Genomic DNA, 13,943 nt, shown 5'->3' with positions numbered 1-13,943 from the left:
GAAGTCAGAGCAGGTATGGTGGGTTCCATGGGCAGAGCTTGCCCCCCCCCCGTGTTCTTTAAATGCTTGGTTTTAGAATTTATACATCACATCCAGAGTTTTCAAAACTGACCCTGGGAAAAAGAGTGTCCCTTCTTGATTTTTGGATGGGTCTTAGAAAAAGTGAAGCCAGCTGTCTCTAGACTTCTAGGAGTGCCACGAGGTGCAAGCGCCATGCCAGGAGTCCAGGGGGCAGCCAAGAGGCGTAGGCTGAGAGCAAAATGGTGACAGAAGTGAAGGAAGAATCCAGGTGGCGATGGCGCACACTATTTAATCCCAGCATCTGGGAGGAAGAGGCAGGGGGATCTCTGTGAGTTCGAGGCCAGCCTGGTCTACAGGGCGAATTTCAGGACAGACAGGGCTACAGAGAGAAACCCTGTCTAGGAAAACCAAACAAACAGAAACAACAGCAAAAGTGAAGGACCAGTGCTGCACATGGCACGGATGCTCTTGACGCCACTGAGCAAACCCTTGGGTGTTAAAGGCTTATTTTCATTCTTTCATTAAGCATAGGGGTGCGAGTTCCCAGACAAGACAGAAGAGGGTGTCAGATCCCCTGGAGCTTGGGGCTTTGGTTGTAAGTTGCCCAACTTGGGTGCTAGGAACTGAGCCAGGGTCCTTGGCAAGAGCTCTTAACCACTGAGCCCTCTTTCCAGCCCCCCTGAACTGAACACTTTAACATGATAAAAGACAGGACATGTGGCTGACCTTGATAGAGTGCTTGCGTGGCATGCATGAAACCCTGTGTTCCATCCCCAGGGCCTCATTAACTTGGAGTGGTGGCCTACTCCCAACAGCAGGGAAGTAAAAGTAGAAAGGTCTCCAGTTCAAGGCTATCCTCCACTCCATAGCTTGTTCTAAGCCAGCCTGTGATGCGTGAGGTCCTGTCTCAAACTAAACAAAAATGACAAGATGGGAAATGTTCTGTGTGTTTTCTCACATCCTCTACATCCTCTAGGGATGGAGGGTGGCTGTGGCAGAACATCTGCTTCCTGGGCACCTGAAAACTGGCTCTGTGGTTAAGAGCACTTGGCTGTACTTGCCGAGGATCCAAGTTCTGTTCCCAGCACCCACATCAGACAACTCACAGCTGCCTCTGACTCCATAGCATCAAGTGAACCTTCTTCTGACCTCCAAGGGCACCTGTACGTACAACTCATGTACATATTCACCTGCAAAACACTTAAAGAAAAATAAAACATTTTAAGAGATTTAGGAGCAACAGTGAAATACTCTTCCATGGCCTGTCACGAGTTATCATTCTCCAATTGCTCTGTTGGGGTTTGGTTTTGCTTTTGAGATAGGGTTTCATGTATCCCAGGCTAGCCTAAAGCTAGCAATATAGCCAAGGATGGCCTTTGTGTTAGTTACTGTGTCATTGCTATGAGGGGACACCATGACCAAGACAACTTATTAAAGTAAACAGTTAGGGGGTTTGCTTGCAGTTTCAGAGGGTGAGCCCGTGATCATGGTGGAGAATATGGAAGCAGGCAGACATGGTGCTGGAGAGGTAGCTGACAGCCATATTCTGATCCGCAGGCAGAGAGCAAGAGCCAGCCTGCAAGGCCACCTCCAGTGACACACCTCCAACAAGGCCACACCTCCTCATCCTTCCTAAACAGTCCACTAATTGGAGACCAAACATTCAAATATATGAGCCTATGAGGGCCGTTCTCATTCAAACATGACAACCTTGAACTTTTGACCCTCTTGCCTCTGCCTCTCCAATGCTGGGATCACAGCATCCACCAGCACACTCAGTTCATTTGATGCCGGAGATAGAGCCCAGCTGCATCTTCAGTCTTGACTCCCGTTTCTGATGGATAGATCCTGGGCTAGAGAGTAACAGAACTGGTAAATGCAAAGAGACCAGGGGAAGGAAGGGCGCCTGGCCACGCAGGGGATGACAGGCAATCCCAGAGCGGAGGGCAAAGGCTTGACTGGCAAGCTTTCCTTTTCAATGGGAGGCATGATGCCTCCTTACTGCCAAAGTTATAGCCGACCACCCACCCCCATGGTAATAGCAGAAAATGAATAGGATCTAAGGAGCAGTTGCAGAAATGAGAAATCCAAGCACAAAAGCTGTCTGTGTCTGTGACTTCTGAACTTAAAGATCATCTCACCCTTTATATAAGAATATGAATATTCAGCCGGGCGGTGGTGGCACACGCCTTTAATCCCAGCACTCGGGAGGCAGAGGCAGGCAGATCTCTGAGTTCGAGGCCAGCCTGGTCTACAAGAGCTAGCTCCAGGACAGGCTCTAGAAACTACAGGGAAACCCTGTCTCGAAAAACCAAAAAAAAAAAAAAAAAAAAAAAAGAATATGAATATTCATAAGCCTGGGGTGGGGATGGAAGGCACATGCTAAGCCAGTGCTCTACTGTTGAGCTGCATCCTCAGCCCTGTGGGTCTGTACTTAACAACTCAGACCTTCACAAGAGGGAAAGCCTGAGCCAGAAAATGTCTTTTGGCAGACTGTCCCCACAGCTAAAGAATGCCAGGGCCGTTAAATGCTCATCTCTGGAATCTTTATATTTTTACACTTACTTACTTACATGTGTGTGTTGTGTATGTGTGTTTGCTATGTATGTGTATATGTATGTGTGTTGTGTATGTATGTTGTATGTGTTGTATATGTGTATGTGTGGAAGTGTGGGCTTGTGTGTGTATGTGTATATGTGGGTTTGTGTGTGTATGTTGTGTATGTATGTGTGTGTGGTGTGTTGCGTGGATGGGGGATGTATGCACCTGCATGCATACATGCATGCCTCTGTTCACACATGGAGGTCAGAAGACAATTTGACTTGTTCTTTTCTACTATGTGGGTTCCTGGGATCAAACTCAGGCACTTTTACCCACTGAGCCATCTCACTGAACCTCTTGCGTCTTTCGCTGGTCTTGAAAAGTGGGTGCATTCTATGCTGATTCCACATCCTGACCCCAGATCGCGTGTCATTATGAGGGGCTGCTAGACACTGAAGGTGCAACCTGATAAGGATTTTCCTTTCAATGCAGGGACAGGAACGCAGGGCCTTGCACGCCTACACAAACACATTAACCCTGAGTGATGATCCCAGCCCCTCATAAGGATGTTTCTGTACCTCGCCTAGAAGGCCTACATTATCTGGGGTTCGAAAGTTCCAGCCTTTTTTAGGGAGTGGGCTGGTTGATTATTTTCCAGGCTGGCCTTGAACTTGCTATATTCGATCTCTTGATCCTCCCACCTCCACCTCAGCGGTGCTGGGTCACAGGTGTGTGACACTATGCCCAGCTTTAAACAGTATATTGTTGCTGTGCCTTTCTCACAATCCTTGTCCTGTCCTTTCCACTTCTAGAACCTTCAGAGGATAGGTAATGTTCTCGGACCTCCCATTCAGGATTCCATGGTGTATGATTCTTGCAGCTGCCCGTAACCAACGTCTGTATGTTGCTGAGAGCCTAGCTTGTAGTTTGTGTTCAGGTTTTACCCCCGTTGCAGAGAACAAATCTAATGAATGCAAACTCATCCGCGAGCAGAAAGAAAGGACTTAGTGAGGCAGCTGCCGGCTGGGCTTCAGGAATGGTGGAATGCGTGTGCAGTCCAGCCTGGTTTACGTTCACTCTGGACTACCATAGGTAGTCTCAGTTCAAGGGCAAAGCAGTTGCCTTTTTAGGCTTTTTCCAAGGCTTTCCCTGGATCTAGAAATTGCTCAGAAACCCTGCTATTTTTCCTGTTGGCCACAAGGAGGTGTGGCACTCCACCAGCTGTCCCATGACATCTCCAGGGAGATGGAATTCCCTAGGGCAAAGGAGGCATCCGAATGGCCCACCCCAGAGGTCCTGGCCCAGTGGTGACCAGAGACCCTTTTGGTTACTGTATCAAGAGAGAGAATGATCCCAGGGACCTCATGGCTGGCTGTCCAGGTACCCTGGGTTGTAGTCCTTGCTGGATTCTCTCTAGCTATGTGGCCTTAGGCTGGTGCCATCTCCTCCCTGAGCCCATTTCCCATCTTCCAAGGGGAGGGTTCAGAATGAGGGAGAGAGGTTATTCATGTTCTCAGTCAGTGTGAGCTTTTGGGTGCTGGAAAGATGCCCTGGTTCCAGCTTGAGCTGTGCTACTTGCTGTCTATGTTCACCTTAACCGTGACAGCAACACTTAGCAGGAATAAATCAGGCATGTAAGGGTCTGACTCAGGGCTTGGAGCCCTGAAAGTGTCACACACACCCCATTGCTGTGTGTGTGTTATGGGATATTTCGCTCTGACACTCCAAGACTGCTAATTAAGTTTACCTTGAATGAGGGGATAGAGTCAACGATTGGTTGACTGGAATTAGCCATAGAGATTTTAGGGGACCCAGATGGGGGACACAGGAAGATATAGTGAGGCACTTAGGAGATTACCAGCCCTTTCGATTTGGGAAGTGCGGAGAGTTAGGGTCAGGTGATTGTCCTCCACCACTCTTTGGCTCTATCAGGTTTTTACCCCAATATCTTTTTACCACAATTACCCCATAGTTATTTTTATTAATAATAGAACAACATAGGTAAGTAAACACATCATGTGTGTATCCATGTGCAAGTATGTATGTGTATGTGACAATGATCGTCTTTATCATTATTAAGCCCCTTGCCACTCCAACCTTCCCCCATCCCATCCCATACATGCACCACCCTACCCCCTCCCATCGGGACTCACTATGGCTTAGCTCACTAACAGACTCTGCTGGACTCTCTCACCAGATTGCCAAGGGATCATCGAGGATGTGGTCCTTCTGGGCGCACCGGTAGAAGGGGACCCCAAGCACTGGGAACCGTTCCGGAAAGTGGTGTCTGGGAGAATCGTCAATGGGTACTGCAGGTCTGTCCGAACCTCATGCCTTGGGGAAGGAGACAATATCTCCTGAGCAGCTAGTGCCCCATCATCACACCCTTGCTGGAGACAGGAAGCCCTAGAAGATACCAGAAGCTGGCCACTGACTGTCAGCTGTGCAGCCAAGCCAGGGGTTCAGATCTGGAAAGCATCTCATGCTGCAGGATGGTCATTAACAGGGAAGGGTCTCGTAGTACTGCCCTCCCCCCCCCCTCCCCGTGTCAGGTCCAAGGTCACCTGCAGCATGACTCAGCAGATTAGAACTGCAGGGGAAGCGTGGGGGTGGCACCTGAGACTGAAACACACCAGGGGTCCAAACGGGAGCCCTTTAAGGCTAAGGCATGCATGCGTGCCATTGGCAGTAGAATCTGGGCTCTGTTTTTGGAACATGATTTCTGAGCAGGGGTGGGAAGATGGAAGAAGCCACTGGCAGTATGGAGAGCCAGCACCCTGGGCAGCAGAACCTCTGGCAAGCAGGGGGACTTGGGGATCCGCTGGAGGGAGGCAGTCCTGTTTGGAGTCTGAGGAGAGGCCCTCAGAATTTTGTTCTCCACAATAACCCCAAGCTCCCAAAAAGCAGCGCCCCCACCCCAAGCTTGCAAGAACATCCTGTATGACGCAGGCCGCAGGCTGGTTAGCCATACAAATCGTGAGCCTCAAAAACCACCACAGGCACAGGTCCCTAGGGCTTTGGATAAGGGACCTGCAGTGAAAACATAGGATGGTGATGCTCTAAGCTCTGAGCTCAAAATCTAAGGGCAGCCTAGAAGGAGGAGACGGTGACCATTATCTTTTGGAGGCAGGCTCTCCTATAGCCCAGGCTGGCTTTGAACTCTCTATAACCACGGGTCCTTCTGCCTCCACCTCCCAAGTGTTGTGATGCACAGACATGCACCACCAATTCTGGCTTATATGGTGCTGGGATCTAAAGCAGGACTCGTGCATGCTAGGCAAATATGCAGTCCACCAAGCCAAGTACTTGCCCGGGCCCCAGGGACCCAACTTTAATATTATAATTTAAGGGAAAAAATTACATATATACAATATGTACATATATTTGTATATATAATATATACATACATATGAGGGGCTTGGGGCAAGTGGCTGCAGGTTTGAGCAAAGGTGTGCATGCAGCCCATGCTGTAAGGCAATGCAGTGCTCAGAGGTCAGAACTGGAGGGGCAGGTGAACCAGAGGTTCTGGGTGACCGCTGAAGGCGGAGGGACAGACCGTGGAAGGCCTGTGATGGAGGATCCTGCCGGAGAAGAGCAAATGGTGGGGTTCCTATTTAAAGGGATTCATCTCAGGAGGGGGCACCAGGTGTGGATCAAAGCCCCTCAGAGTGTCAGCAGACCACCCTGGTGTCCACATGCCATCCCTGCATTTGGAGGCTGAGGTGGGAGGATTGTGAGTTTGAGGCCAACCCAGGCTACACAGTGTCCCGCTGTGCCCAGTTAGTCAGTTACCCAACCTGCCTGGGCTCAGGCTGACAGTGCCCGTTTCTGCCTGCAGGGGAGACTGGTTGCTGAGCTTCGTGTACCGCACATCTTCTGTGCAGCTCCGGGTTGCAGGCCTCCAGCCCGTGCTGCTGCAGGACCGGAGGATGGAGAATGTGGACCTATCTGCAATGGTGAGTACTGGCCTGGCCCTCCAAGGGCTCCCCATTGGGCTGTGGATGAGGGACACCAGGTCACTGCAGCACTTGGCTGTAGCACCTGCACGGACCTGACTCCTGTGGGCTCCATGCCAGCCTTTCCCCATTGACTCTAATCCTCAAGCTTCTACTGCCAGGCAGGAACTGCTGTGTCCCATTTACAGATGAGAAAATCCAAGTTTAGGAGAATTCTGGTCTCCCAACTCGAAACTCGCAGGGCTGGATCCAAACCCCTAGCTAGAGTCTTCAAATTACCACCCTTCTCTTCCTCACCCCCGCAGCAATAACCAGGTCACCAGTCAGGGCTGCCCCCGCCCCTCACCCCAGCAATAACCAAAGCAAGCAGAGGACTCAGGTGCGGAGCATTGTCTAGACGCAAAGCAGTCTTCCCTGGTGCGGGCCAAGCAAGAACATAATCCAGCACTAAGCCCAACCATCATATGGGGAGTTTCCTTAAGATGCAGGGCCCAGGGCCCTGGGCTGGTGAGTGCTCCCTGATACTAGCCCCTTCTTCTTCCTCTTCAGTCACCCCACTACCCTCACTTCCAGTTTGGAGACTAGCCGCTTGCGGATCTCTCCCTCCTCAAACACCTTGGCTTTGGCTCAGTTCCTGCCTAATAATAGCTCTTTATCACATTAGGGGCCCCAGCAAAGCGGTGCTTTCCTCCTCTGACTAATTAGAGGTAATTAGCATTGCCTTTGTGTCCCTGGCTTTCCTTGGCAGCTCACTGCTGGAGGAGGGGATGGCAGGGCTCCCTTGGGAGGATTTGCCTGGCAGCTCCCTCTGCATCAGCAGCCAGAAGACCTGTCCCATCCCTCCTCCCTGTGGCAGGCAAGGACCATCTCTGTTGGGGGTTGGAGAAAGGGACCCTGGCTAGGATGCCTCTCTGGGCTGCAGCTGGTGGAGGATTTGACCACCCCAGGGCTCACTGTTTGAAGCTGTTCAGGAAGCCCTGGTCCAGGACAAACCTATCCCTGTCCCAAAGGATGTGCTTGAGCCGGGTGGTGGTGGCGCACGCCTTTAATCCCAGCACTCAGGAGGCAGAGGCAGGCGGATCTCTGAGTTCGAGGCCAGCCTGGTCTACAAGAGCTAGTTCCAGGACAGGCTCTAGAAACTACAGGAAAACCCTGTCTCGAAAAACAAAACAAAAACAAAAAAAAAGGATGTGCTTGCTTTTAGAAGTTAACACAGGGCCAGCCACAGAGTACAGCAGTCAGCAATAGCACCAGCGTCAGGTGACAATGGCCACCGTGAATCAGGTGAACCTGCAAAAGGTCCCATGGTTCAGATGTGGAAACTGAGGCTACAGCTCGTGACAAACACGAGCCTAATAGTGACTTTCTGAGTCGCTTGTGACCACGCCCCTTGGCAGAAATAACTGATTTGCATTCATGGTTCAGGCAGGCTTCAGTTCGCCAGGGCAGGGGAAGTCCAGCAGGAAGCTGTTCACAGAGGGATGGATTGACAGCAAAGGGCAGAGGGAAGAGCCCAAGCCTAAGCAGCACATTCAAAGCCCACTTCCGGTGCTCTCTTCCACCAGCTGGGCCCTACCTCCTAAAGGTTCTCCCAACACCGCTAGAGAAGGAACAGTCAGAGACATGAGCCCGAGGGGAACATTATAGATTCAAGCCAGAAACCCAGGGCAGCAACCCCAGAGCTTGGGCCTTTGGCCACACACCAGTGCCACCTGCGTTCCTCAACCTCGTCAACAGTTTGCAGCCCTGGTGGATGCCCGTATCCACATGGTCGCTTGCTCACGCCAGCACACATGGTGCTGGGATAATTGCCAGTTTCATTTTACAGAAGAAGCGGGGCCATCAGGGAACCCGGGGCCTACTGGCCAAGGAAAGGGTCCTCAGGATGGACAGATAGGGTGGTGGCAGCCAGGCCAGGTCTCTTGCAGAAAAGGAAAGGGGAAATGTTGGGGTCCACCCCTACCCACACGGACCTGGTAATTCCTCAAGTTCAGAGTCTCTTGGCCAGTAGTCAGTGAGCCTTTGCTAATGGACAGTGGGGGGTAGGAGGGGCCTGATGCGTCCAGAATCATTCATGGAAGATGGCTGCTTTGTATTACTGATATCTGGCTGTACAGGGCTTGGTAGGACAGCTGGGGAGATGGTCACGGGCTAAAAACTTGAGTCCACACCAGCTGTGTCGCGCCCACCCATGACCCACCTTGCCCTGCTGCTGGCTGTAAACATGGAGTACCAACAGCAATGACTCCATCTTGGGTCTCTGTAGACCTGCCAAGACCTGGACCAGCCTATGGCAGAGGAGGCTAGAGCTGTGGACTGGAGGTGTGATGGCTACCTGGAGTCAGCATCAATAACATTGATACCACCCTTCCCGGCTGCCTGTTCCCACACAGCCCTGGCACCAGTCCCCACTCCTTCCCCAGGATCCCAAAGGCTCAGGGAAGCAGCTGTAATTTGTCCGTGGAGAACTGGTTGGTGTTTGTCCCTGCGGGTCTGAAGTTTCTGTTGGCAGGAGTTGAGATGTGATAGCTAGAGTTTAAGCAGCTACCTTGGACCCCCAAGTGAATCAACCCAGCTAACTCCCCGTCACCGGCTCCCCTTTGAGGCAAGCTAAAGTCAGAGGACACATATTTATGCGGCACCTACACTAAGCACCAGGCACAGTGTGTTCTGGTTTTCAAGTCCTTCTCAGATCCCACTGAAATGCATTAGCACGGACCTGGATTGGGAGACATCTCCATGAGATGCCTTGGAGAATGGGGATGTGGCTCAGTCAGCAAAGTGTTTGCCACAGGAACATGAGGGTCTGAGTTCAGGTCCCCAGAACCATGATGGAGTGGGGAGGGCAGAGACAGGAGGATCTCTGGAGCTTGTTGGATAGCCAAGCTAGTCAAATAGAAATGCTCCAGGGTCAGTTAGAGACACTACTGTTGAGTATTTTTCCTTAGCTGACAAACCTCTCTGCCGACACAGTATTTCCAATCAGACCAAATTAGAAGACACCCAGGTTTAATGGATGGCAAAACTCTCTGGTGCCCCCCCCCAGGAAAACACAGAGTGGGGAACAGAGAACCAAAAGACCATGGAAAACCGGGAGACCACGTGTTCATTCTTTGCCAGACAGTTTAAATAGCCTGTAGGAGTGGTCTTGACCTTCCTTGGGGAGGGGTCACCATTTGGAGGGTTTTCTAGGAGGTAGCGTTTGGACTGAGGCAACTCCCAGGGGAAGGAGCTTTGAAATGGAACTTTCCACCCACCATTCCAGGTGGTCAGGATGTCAGGTGGCTGGGGTGAAGCCCCCCAACTAAGCAGTCCAGACTCTTTGTATAAAGGGGTGCCAGGGAGCTAAGGTGATGCTTTTAACCAAACACCTACCTTGAAAAAAATAAGGTGGGTAGATTGAGGAAGACACCTGACCTTTTTTTAAAAAAAAGATTTATTTATTATGTATACAACATTCTGCCTCCATGTATGCCTGCACGCCAGAGGAGGGTGCCAGATCTCAGTACAGATGGTTGTGAGCCACCATGTGGTTGCTAGGAATTGAACTCAGGACCAGTGCTCTTAACCTCTGAGCCATCTCTCCAGCCCCCAACACCTGACCTTTGACCTACACACACACACACACACACACACGGGTTGGGGGAGGAGTAAGAAAAGACACCCATTCCTTCACAAAGAAGCACCTGAAATAGCGCTGTTTCCTCTCTTCTTGGCCCCTCTGGACTGCTGTAAGTGAATGCATGGGACTAGACCGTGTGCCAGGAACAGAAAGTTATCCAAGGCTGTGGCACTGGCATCTAGTGGTGACTTCTGGCTGCATCTCATGGTGGAGTGGCAAGCTGGCCTTGTAACAAATCTGCCCTCAGGGTGACATCACTGTCAAACCAGAGGCAGAACCCTGGGGTCCTGACCCAGTGCCCCTCCTCTCAACTCTGCTGTTTTGGGGAGTTAAGTTTTCAGCACACAATGAGGAGCGCAAGTGGGGACTTCCTAGGAGGGGAACCAGGCGAAGCAGAAGAGTGATGGGGGCCAGTGAGCTGTGAAGAAGCAGAACCTTATGGGCTGGGACAAAACATTATTTCCCACTTGGGATTTTTCCTGGGAAAACCCTACCAGCCACCCTCTGTGGGAGCTACTCCTAATGCTGGGGACAGAAAGGCGACCCAAGGTCCTATGGCTACTGAAGAGTAAATACTGAGCCCTTCCCCCACCTGCTAACCGTCAGGATGGCCCTTCCTGCCCCATACATTTGGAAAAAACTTACTTCACCTGTCCCTAGCTCAGATCCTATAGCATACACACACACACACACACACACACACACACACACACACACACACCTCTGCCCCCAGTGCACTCTGGACTTGAGAACCACTGAAAATTAGGACCTTGGGATGCTGAGTGACTGGCTGAGGGTGGAACTTAGCTTGGGTCCCAGGGAAAGGGTGGGCCATGCCCACCTACCCACCATCCTGCCCACCTACCCACCATCCTGCCCACCTACCCACCATCCTGCCTACCTACCCACCATCCTGCCCACCTACCCACCATCCTGCCTACCTACCCACCATCCTGCCCACCTACCCACCATCCTGCCCATCTACCCACCATCCTACCCACCTACCTACTGTGGTCCTCACGCATGGTCTCCCTGCAGGTCAACGGGCACTTGGACTATGCCAAGCAAATGGATGTGATCCTGAAGGCTGTGGGCATTCGTACCAAGCCAGGCTGGGGTGAGAAGGGATTCCTACTGGCCCCTGGCAGCCTGGCCCAAGAAGAGCCTCTCCAGGCAGCCACAGTCTCCACAGATGAGGCAATCCACCAAGATGGGCAAACCCAGGAACCTGGCCCAGGAGACAGTCTCAAAACTGCCGTACCTTCCAGTGCCAGGCTAGCCCAGATGCCAACAGAACCAGACCAATCCACAGAGGCCTTGCTCCCTGCTGCTGCCAGTCCAGCAGAAGGACCCGTGATCTGCAGCCATGGTGTGGGTCCTAACCCACTGGGCTGTCCTGACTGCACACAAGGGACCCGGGAGTCCTGTGCAGAACTGGACTGACCCCAGCAGGAGCCTGGACTATCACTTTAGATTTCCATATTCAACTTTCTGGCTCCTCAGAGAGTTCTGGAGGTGTGGAATTTCCACAGGTGCCTTTCTAAAACAGAAAGAGCCTAGAATGGAGAGCTGGTGAGGAAAACGCTTGCTCCCTGAGGGAACACTGGCCACGTGACCCGCAACATCAGCCCAGCTCCAGGCCAGCATAGGCTCCTGCCCTGCAGGTCCATCCAGAGGCCCAGGAGTCACTGGGAGACTGGAGGTCCCCGTGCTCTTTCTTTCCTCTACCTTCAGTTGAACCAAGTATCTTCCTGATCTTTTATCAACCTCCAGGGCTGCCCACCAGCCCCAGGCCCTACCGGTGGGGTGTTTTCAGGTGCCAATGAAGTCAGTTCCTCTCTCTCTCTGCTCTTCTTGGGAGGTCCAGTCAGCGCTCTCTCATACAGATGTGCAGGCTGTGTGCGCGGCACAACTGCAGAGTAACTGAGACAGGTGTCATGTGAATGGCGGCCCACCCTGAGCTTGTGAGACGTGGTGGCCCTGTATAGAATGGTAGCCAGAAGAATAAAGGCAGAATTCACAGTCGGCATAGAGAGAAATGGCCCTGGTGATGAAAGGTTACACAGGGAGGGACCAATAAATACTAAAGCCTTTTCTCTTAACCTTCGCGGCCACCTTTTAGTTTATGCTCGGGGAAACTGAGCCTCTATGTGTTTAGGAAATCTGTTAAAGACCACACAGCTGATCAGTGATGGAATCACTGTGAAGTCTAGCCAGTGGGATTTTAGACCTCCACCTTGTTCCTCCCACCTCTTCTGTAGGGCAGGGACAGAGGTGGCCTGCACCCATCGCCCCCATTGCGCACATGGAGAAATAAGACCCATCCGAGGCTGTGGGTGTCACAGTGTTCAGAAACCGGATGCCCCTCCGGTGTGTGGCACCTATTCACTTTATGGACACCTACACAATTCATGCTGCTTTCAGGACAAGCTGCTGTGTCCACGTGGAAAAAATGACAATGAGTTGTCGGGGTGTCACAAAGCAAGCTTGGGACAGAGTCAGATCAGAGGCCAGGACGCTTGGGCGGAAACCTCTACACAGCCGCTTTCCAACCACCCAGGGATTCAATATGACTCAGTCCACACACAGTCACATCAGCTTCTGTTTATTGAGTCCCTCGGGCAGGCCTGAAGGGGGAGAAACCTGGGCAAGCACCAAAACCCTGCTGCCAGGGCCCAGTTGAATATGATCAGCACCAAGGAGAGCTCCTGGTCCCGCTGGGCGAGCCTGGGAGCCGGGGTTGACGAACATAAGGGCTTGAATAAAGACCTGGGACCGAAGAGGAACTCAGCAGAGAGAAGAAGCATGGAGCCAAGGTGTTCCCTGCCCTTACCCACAAAAGCCAGGCCCAAGCCGGAGCCCACCTGCTTGTCTGCGGCTTCACCCCCAAGCCAGGGACATTCCTCTTCGACTGTTCTCTGCCCACCCAAGCAGCTGTCCTTTCTTTCAATGACCCTAGAGAGGACCCAAAGAGGCAGGGTGAGGAACTGAGCCCGCCTCCATCAGCTGCTTCCTCTCCGGGAAGCCCGGGATGGAGGAAGCCCGCCCTTGAAGTGGAAGAGGCAGAACAGCAGATGGGACTGGAAGGGCCCTGAGTGGTGGGGTCCCCCACCCATCAGAACAAGAAGGCTGGGAGCCCGAGTTAGGGTATGGAAATCAAGGCTGGAGAAGGACAGTGGGGCTGCAGTGGGGCTCCGCAGAGAGCACTTGCCTAGTGTGTGCAAGGTTGTCCTAACAAAAAGGAAAGGGCGCTGGGGACACAGCTCAGTTGATAGATGCTTTCCTAGACTGCATGAAACCCTGAGGTCCATCCCCAGCACCGCATAAACCTGGTGTGTGCAATACATCTGTGATCCCAGCACTTGGGAGGTAGAGGCAAGAGGATCAGAAGTTCAAGGTCATCCTTGGCCACACAGAACTTGAGGGCAGCCAAGCCCTGGCTGACCAGGGGTTAAAGCAACAGAATGTACCACCTCCTGACCCCTCACAGGTGCTTGGCACACCATTTACATTGTCTTTTAAAGTAGCATCACTACTCTCCCCTGAGACCTGTGCCAAGCCCCCAAGCTGCCATAGACAGCTGAGGAAAGGGTCATGTTTCTGGCTGCCCGGCTTCCAGCCTAAGGTGCTCTTTAGTGTGGTAATTCCCATCCTAGGAGCTGGCAGGTCCAAAGTGTCCAGCGAATGCATACGTGGGAAAGCTCATGAACATACAATTTTGACTGAGTGTATCTTCAGTGGAAAGGGGGGCACTTTGAATAAACTCCCCAAGGCCTATGAGAGCCCCAATATCCCAAGGATGG

The 13,943-nt window shown here is 52.1% G+C and overlaps 1 protein-coding gene across 5 annotated transcripts in view; it reads left to right on the top strand.

The window, feature by feature from the left end:
• Nucleotides 1-12,316, top strand: part of Tmco4 (transmembrane and coiled-coil domains 4) — a 73,389-nt gene extending 61,073 nt beyond the window's left edge. For all 5 annotated transcript variants that reach the window (XM_038333838.1, XM_038333840.1, XM_038333837.1 and 2 more), the window contains 3 exons: nucleotides 4,760-4,877; nucleotides 6,401-6,518; nucleotides 11,179-12,316. In XM_038333838.1, coding sequence (XP_038189766.1) covers nucleotides 4,760-4,877; nucleotides 6,401-6,518; nucleotides 11,179-11,583 — 641 coding nt within the window. In that variant the 3' untranslated portion in view covers nucleotides 11,584-12,316. The remainder of the gene's footprint in view (nucleotides 1-4,759; nucleotides 4,878-6,400; nucleotides 6,519-11,178) is intronic.
• Nucleotides 12,317-13,943: the final 1,627 nt, after the last annotated feature.

The sequence above is a fragment of the Arvicola amphibius genome, chromosome 6, assembly GCF_903992535.2.
Source record: "Arvicola amphibius chromosome 6, mArvAmp1.2, whole genome shotgun sequence".
NCBI lineage: Eukaryota > Metazoa > Chordata > Mammalia > Rodentia > Cricetidae > Arvicola > Arvicola amphibius.
This window is presented reverse-complemented; position numbering and strand designations above follow the sequence as displayed.